Here is a 5,433-nt window from a genome sequence, read left to right as displayed (position 1 = left end):
TATCTAGTATAATTTTATTTGAAATCGACTTTCTTTTAATGTTGATATTGGTATGCATTATTCATCATGAAATGTAAAGGTTTTGAACTTTTTATCTCGAATTATTTTGGTGCTTCAACATTATAAGAAACTGTTTGAAAAGCTTTTAATATGATTGATGCAGGCCAGGTAGTAACAGTAAAAATAGAATAAAAATAAATTGATAAAGTAGCTTGATTTAAAAAAAAAAAAACGAATAACAGATTGCAGCAATCAATTTTATTAAAATTTGACTCAGCAAACTAATACCGTTGATAGGGTCCCCACAGATCCAACCTGAAGGAAAGAAAAAAGAATCTGAAGAAAGTAGATCGGAATCACGGTTCGTTCAAGTGGGTTTTTCACATGTTGAAGTAGTTCATAATGATAAAGAGATCACGAGAAATTCGCATGCCTATTAAATCAGGCACCGACGGGAACCAAAAAAAGTAAAAAAAGTACGAAAGATAAATAAAACACAATCGCATCAAAATTTATTCACTCGAATAAAAATTTGCTTTCAACATTTTCCGGAAACGGATGGATTTTGGTGGTACAACTAAAAAGATCACAACACAATTGATAAAGCAATTAACCAAAGAAACAAATGCATAAACAAATATGAAGAAACAAGGAAGCTCCCTCCCAAATTACAAATTCAACCCTATACAAGATATCCTATGTTACAGAATGTGCATGTGCATTCAATATATATATATATTTGAGTAAAAATATGGTTAAATTCTAAACCCCAAACCAGGCCACCTCTTTGTTCCCTCCTTCTTTGTCCTCTTTGAACCAGGATCAATAAGGTTTTCCAGAGATTTTGCTTTTCTGTCCCGTGTCTTGCCTGCTTCTTTCAGAAGCTCAGCCAGACGACGCTTCTCATCTTCAAAATCAGGATTTGCTATTCCAAGCTTTTCCTCCCTCAACTTAAGCACATATTCTAAGATTTCAATCGCATCTCCCACTCTGAAGTATGCAATGAAAATACAATCTTACTTCAAACATACACAAGTGCTACGGCCATGTACAACATAAATAGGCATTTGATTATTTTATATCATTCCATCCGAACAAGAAATAGCAGGCTATAAGACATATATACAACTAGGAATCATACAAAGAACTTTCAGACCAATGGGCAACTCATGCTGGGCTAAAGCCAGAAAATATATATTTGGGTAGACAAGCTATATGGTCAATGGATGTCCAAAAGAATGAAGAAATAACACTGCTAATGTTCTGGTGTAGCCAAAACATTTCTCCTTGCTTTTCAAAATATTTTAAAAAGCGTTTAGATCCATCCCCATAGCAAAGGTTAGGGAGTGGTAAAGCTTGATTGAAAATTAGCCAAAAGCTTGACATAGAATTTTCGGAAGCCAAAATATAGTGTAATGTATATATATTTACTTAAAAATTTAGAGAGAAAAGTTTGGGGGAGTCATTGCCCCCTTTGACCCCTTAAATGATCCGTGGGTGGAGGATTATAGTAAAGTTGAATTAAACACAGCTTAGCCAAAACAGCTTCAATCAAGCAGCCCGACATATAACCACGGTTATAACTATACTAAGGTTCCAGTTGGTCACTGTCAATATTTAAGTAGTATCTTTTATTTTATAGCTGCTTCATAAGGGAACAAATACGATGCGTGGACTCAGGATACAATGCAAAATATTTACTAAATGAGTCATAGGTAATCAAGGGCATGAGAAAAGAATTTTTACCTTCCCATAGCATCATATGTAGCTGCAAGGTTGCTGTACACTCCAAGAGTATCTTGGTGACACGGGCCACACTCCTGTTCAAGAATTCCCCTAGCTTCTTCAAACAATTCAGCAGCCTCATCTATCTTGAACAGTTGAACACACGCCAACCCCATCTGGTTCAGAACAACTCCAAAGAAGGCACTCTTCCGCTCCCCACTGGCCCTGAGTTTAGCAACAGCACTCTCAAATGAGTTCCTTGAGTCTTCATACCTGCCAATCATGTAATACATCACTCCCATCCGTGCCTCAATCCCTGCAATAGTGCTCTGCTGCCCTGGCTTATCCTCCAACAACTTCATGGCCCGGCTTAAGAGCTTCAGCGCCTCCTCTGGCTCATCTACAGATTCAAAAACCGCTGAAACCTCTGTCAAGCCCCCAGAGATCTCCTCAGCAGTGGTACCCGGCACCGGCTTTGAGTAAATCCTGAGTGCATTCTCACAGTACGATTTCGACTCACGAAGCTTCCCAGTCCGGTGGTACAAATCAGCCAGCCGTACAAAAACAGAAGCAACGGAAGGGTGGTTCTCACCCTTGGCAGACTTGAACACAGTAAGTGCCTTCTGATACGAGAAAATCGCCTCATCAAAACGACAAAGTGACATATAAATGTTCCCAATGCTAACATCAATCGACGCAACCTCATTATCCTGACCATTTGCAATCATAGCCATGCTAGCAAGCACAAGATGCTCCAATGCCGCTTCATAATCTCCCTTCGCCTCGCAAATCAGTGCCATAAGCCTCCTATCGGCAGCTTCCTCAAGTGAAGCCGGTTCACTATGCACGCGATGAATCTCCAAAGTCTTCTTACACAGCTCCTCCGCTTTGTCAAACTGCATCGCTTGCACATTCGCCTCCGCCAAGTATCTACCACGCACAAGACCAACTCAAAAAAGAGTGGTTCTATTCATACAACAATTTAAGCACACCACTTTTTTCTCTCTACCTCCCTCCGTAACATTATTAATTACACACATACTTTTCTCTCTTTGTTGTTCAAAAAACACAAATAAAAAATCCTCATTAAAAAACACAATCATGCAACTACAATTAAGAAAAAACCTAGACGTATTTTATAGACGTTCTTGTTTTTATCCTCAATTAGAATTATAATTTGGCCAATTTTCCATTATATTTCCCTATCATGATTATAGTTTCTCCTCATTAATTCGTATAGACAGTTAACAAAATATTTTATTATTAAGAAAAAAAAACGAGGCGAATCTCCAATAATTCTGATTGCTGCATCTAGGTTTTGCATCAAACAACAATAGATCGATACCGTACCGGCAAGTTTCACCGACGCGAGGATCGGTTTCGCCCAGGGCTTGGATCTGGATCTGGAGGCCCTGGTCGTAGCAGGAGATGGATCGGTCGACCTGGCCGAGCATGGAGTAGGTGTCGCCAAGCTGCATGTAGCCGGAGAAGGCGGCCAGGGCGTGATCAGCTCCGCGCGCAACGTCAGGAACCTGTATGGCGCGTTCGAGGACGGGGACGGCTTCCTCGAAGCGGGCGAGGCTGCAGTAGATAGCAGCGAGGACGTGGAGGCTCATGGCGAGGTCGAGGCTGGGCTCACCTTCGACGGCGCAACGCTCGAAGGACTTGGAGGCCCGCACAGCGAAGTCAAGAGCCTTGGCGGGCCCATCGCCGGAGGCGATGGTATCCCGCGCCAGTTTAAGTAGGAACGGGCCGAGATCGGGGTTGTCGAGAGAGGCATCGGAGAGAACCGGATTGGGAGGAGTTTCGGGAGTTTTCTTCTTGGAGGAGCGAGAAGGTGATGGCGAGGGTGGTTTTTTAGGAAGTGGAGAAGGCGTTTTGCTGTTGACGTTGTTCGTTTCGGATCTCTGCGTCGGAGTGTTGGGTACGGATATTCGGAGCGGTTGAGCTTCGGGTGGGGTTTTTACGGAAACAAGACCCGGCATGGTGGTCGAATTAGGATTCAGAGAGAGAGAGAGAATTATTGAGTGTTTGGGTGTTGCGAAGAGAAATTTGTATTGATTGGAAGAAAGATAAGAACTGAGCACCACTCTCAACTACAATTGGAAGAAGAAGGTTTCTTTTTGGGTGTGCAGATCAGATGTCTCTTCTATCTCTTCTTTTTTCAAAGTTTATTAAGTCTGTATGTGTGAGTGTGTATGAGCTGTGATAGAGGTTTCATTCTTTTCCCTTTCATTTCTTTCTTCTTCTTCTTCTCCATCTTTCTCTCGGGGTCACTACGGTAATTCAACAACTCATCTCCGTTAGATTCACCCAACGCCCGTCATCTCACATCATTAATTATTAATTATTATTAATATTAATTACAGTAATTAATTTCTCGCCACCGCACCACATGTTATATTATGTTTCCTCATACACCAACTTCTTCTTACTATACAAATCAAGCGTTTAAACTAATCTTCTTTCATAATGTAAAACAAATTACCAAGTTAAGCACAGTTTTGTTTTACATTTTAAAATTAAATTAGTTTTTAATTAAGAAAAACAGAAAAATGTTATGTTCAACGGAAATTTTTTTATACTCGAATTTAATATTTGGTCCCACGTAAACTTTATTATTCTCCCTCCATTTATTAGTCAAACGGAAAATTTTCATTTCTTTCTTTTCCTTTCCTCTCGTTTATCTCATTTTTTAAATATGATCTCAGAAAATAGTATCGAAGAAGTGCAATGACTGTATACACATTCCAATTGTTTCAATGGTTTATTTGGTCGTAAAAGACAACCGTGAGGAGAAAAAAAAAATCAGGAAAAATAAATAAAAGTGGGAATATATTCCATAAAATTGGACATGAAAATTCAATTTTTTTTAGCTATTTTTAGTATTAAATAATTTGATTTACCATAAGAAGTAAAAAAATAATTTAAGAAAAGTTTGGTGTTTTGGTTGAATTAATTATTGAAGTCCTACGAAATAAATATAGCTCATTTATTTCTCTTTATATTTTTTTTCTAAGCTTTTTTTTAGAAAGAAAGTTATGCTATTCGGAAGGGGTATGTAGAGTAATATAATTTACAAATAACTTGATTATTAAGTATGTAAGTTATCAAATTTTCGATCTCAGGTTTGTATAGATGAAAAAGATCTTCTTCCTTTTTCAGAAAAAAAAATACAGATATTACGACATATTTTTTATATAATTATTATTTATGTATATAACTAATAGATATGTGTCCATAAAACTTGTTGTTCAACATTTATTTTTGCCTATTTAAATTATAAATAATGAAATAACTCATTTGTTCAACACTCATTTAGTTAATCTACGCTGAACTAATTTATGAAGAAAATATATAAGGAATGAACTAAATTCACCCATTTAATTTTATAAACATTTATGTTTTATTCTACTAAAGTCTTAATTATTGAAATTAATACAACTCACTTTTATAACTAAATCTCTTAAATTTACTTTTTCAAAAGGTTTTAAGAATGTAATCTTAAAAAATTTTACAATTATTTTTAAATCATTTTTTAAATATAATTTAAATTTAAAATATGTATTATTTTATGGATGAATTAAATATTCGATCATGAAAAAAAAAATGCTAAATTTATTAATAACTATTGTTATTTAATTGTTTATAATTTAAAATAAAAAGTATCTGATTTATTTGGTTCGTCTCCCGTAATTTAGATTATGC

General features: G+C 36.8%; 1 protein-coding gene across 1 annotated transcript; it reads right to left on the bottom strand.

Moving 5' to 3' along the window:
- Window positions 1-490: 490 nt before the first annotated feature.
- Window positions 491-3,954, bottom strand: LOC106768731 (protein KINESIN LIGHT CHAIN-RELATED 1). The gene is made up of 3 exons (XM_014654019.2): window positions 3,076-3,954; window positions 1,747-2,655; window positions 491-990 (listed from the first exon to the last, which is right to left on the bottom strand). The coding sequence occupies exons 1-3, from the start codon at window positions 3,708-3,710 to the stop codon at window positions 756-758; spliced, it is 1,779 nt and encodes a 592-aa protein (XP_014509505.1). The 5' UTR covers window positions 3,711-3,954; the 3' UTR covers window positions 491-755.
- Window positions 3,955-5,433: the final 1,479 nt, after the last annotated feature.

This window comes from Vigna radiata, chromosome 7 (assembly GCF_000741045.1).
Source record: "Vigna radiata var. radiata cultivar VC1973A chromosome 7, Vradiata_ver6, whole genome shotgun sequence".
In the NCBI taxonomy this organism is placed as follows: domain Eukaryota; kingdom Viridiplantae; phylum Streptophyta; class Magnoliopsida; order Fabales; family Fabaceae; genus Vigna; species Vigna radiata.
The sequence above is the reverse complement of the archived record's forward strand: the minus strand, read 5'-3'. Positions and strand labels throughout refer to the sequence as shown.

What these genes read in the sequence shown, in the direction of transcription:
- LOC106768731 (XM_014654019.2), bottom strand. Translation starts at nt 3,710, where the DNA reads ATGCCGGGTCTTGTTTCCGTAAAAACCCCACCCGAAGCTCAACCGCTC. An exon ending in CGCGTCGGTGAAACTTGCCG is followed by an intron (nt 2,656 to 3,075) that starts GTACGGTATCGA and finishes TGTGCGTGGTAG; the next exon opens with ATACTTGGCGGAGGCGAATG. An exon ending in ACATATGATGCTATGGGAAG is followed by an intron (nt 991 to 1,746) that starts GTAAAAATTCTT and finishes TGCATACTTCAG; the next exon opens with AGTGGGAGATGCGATTGAAA.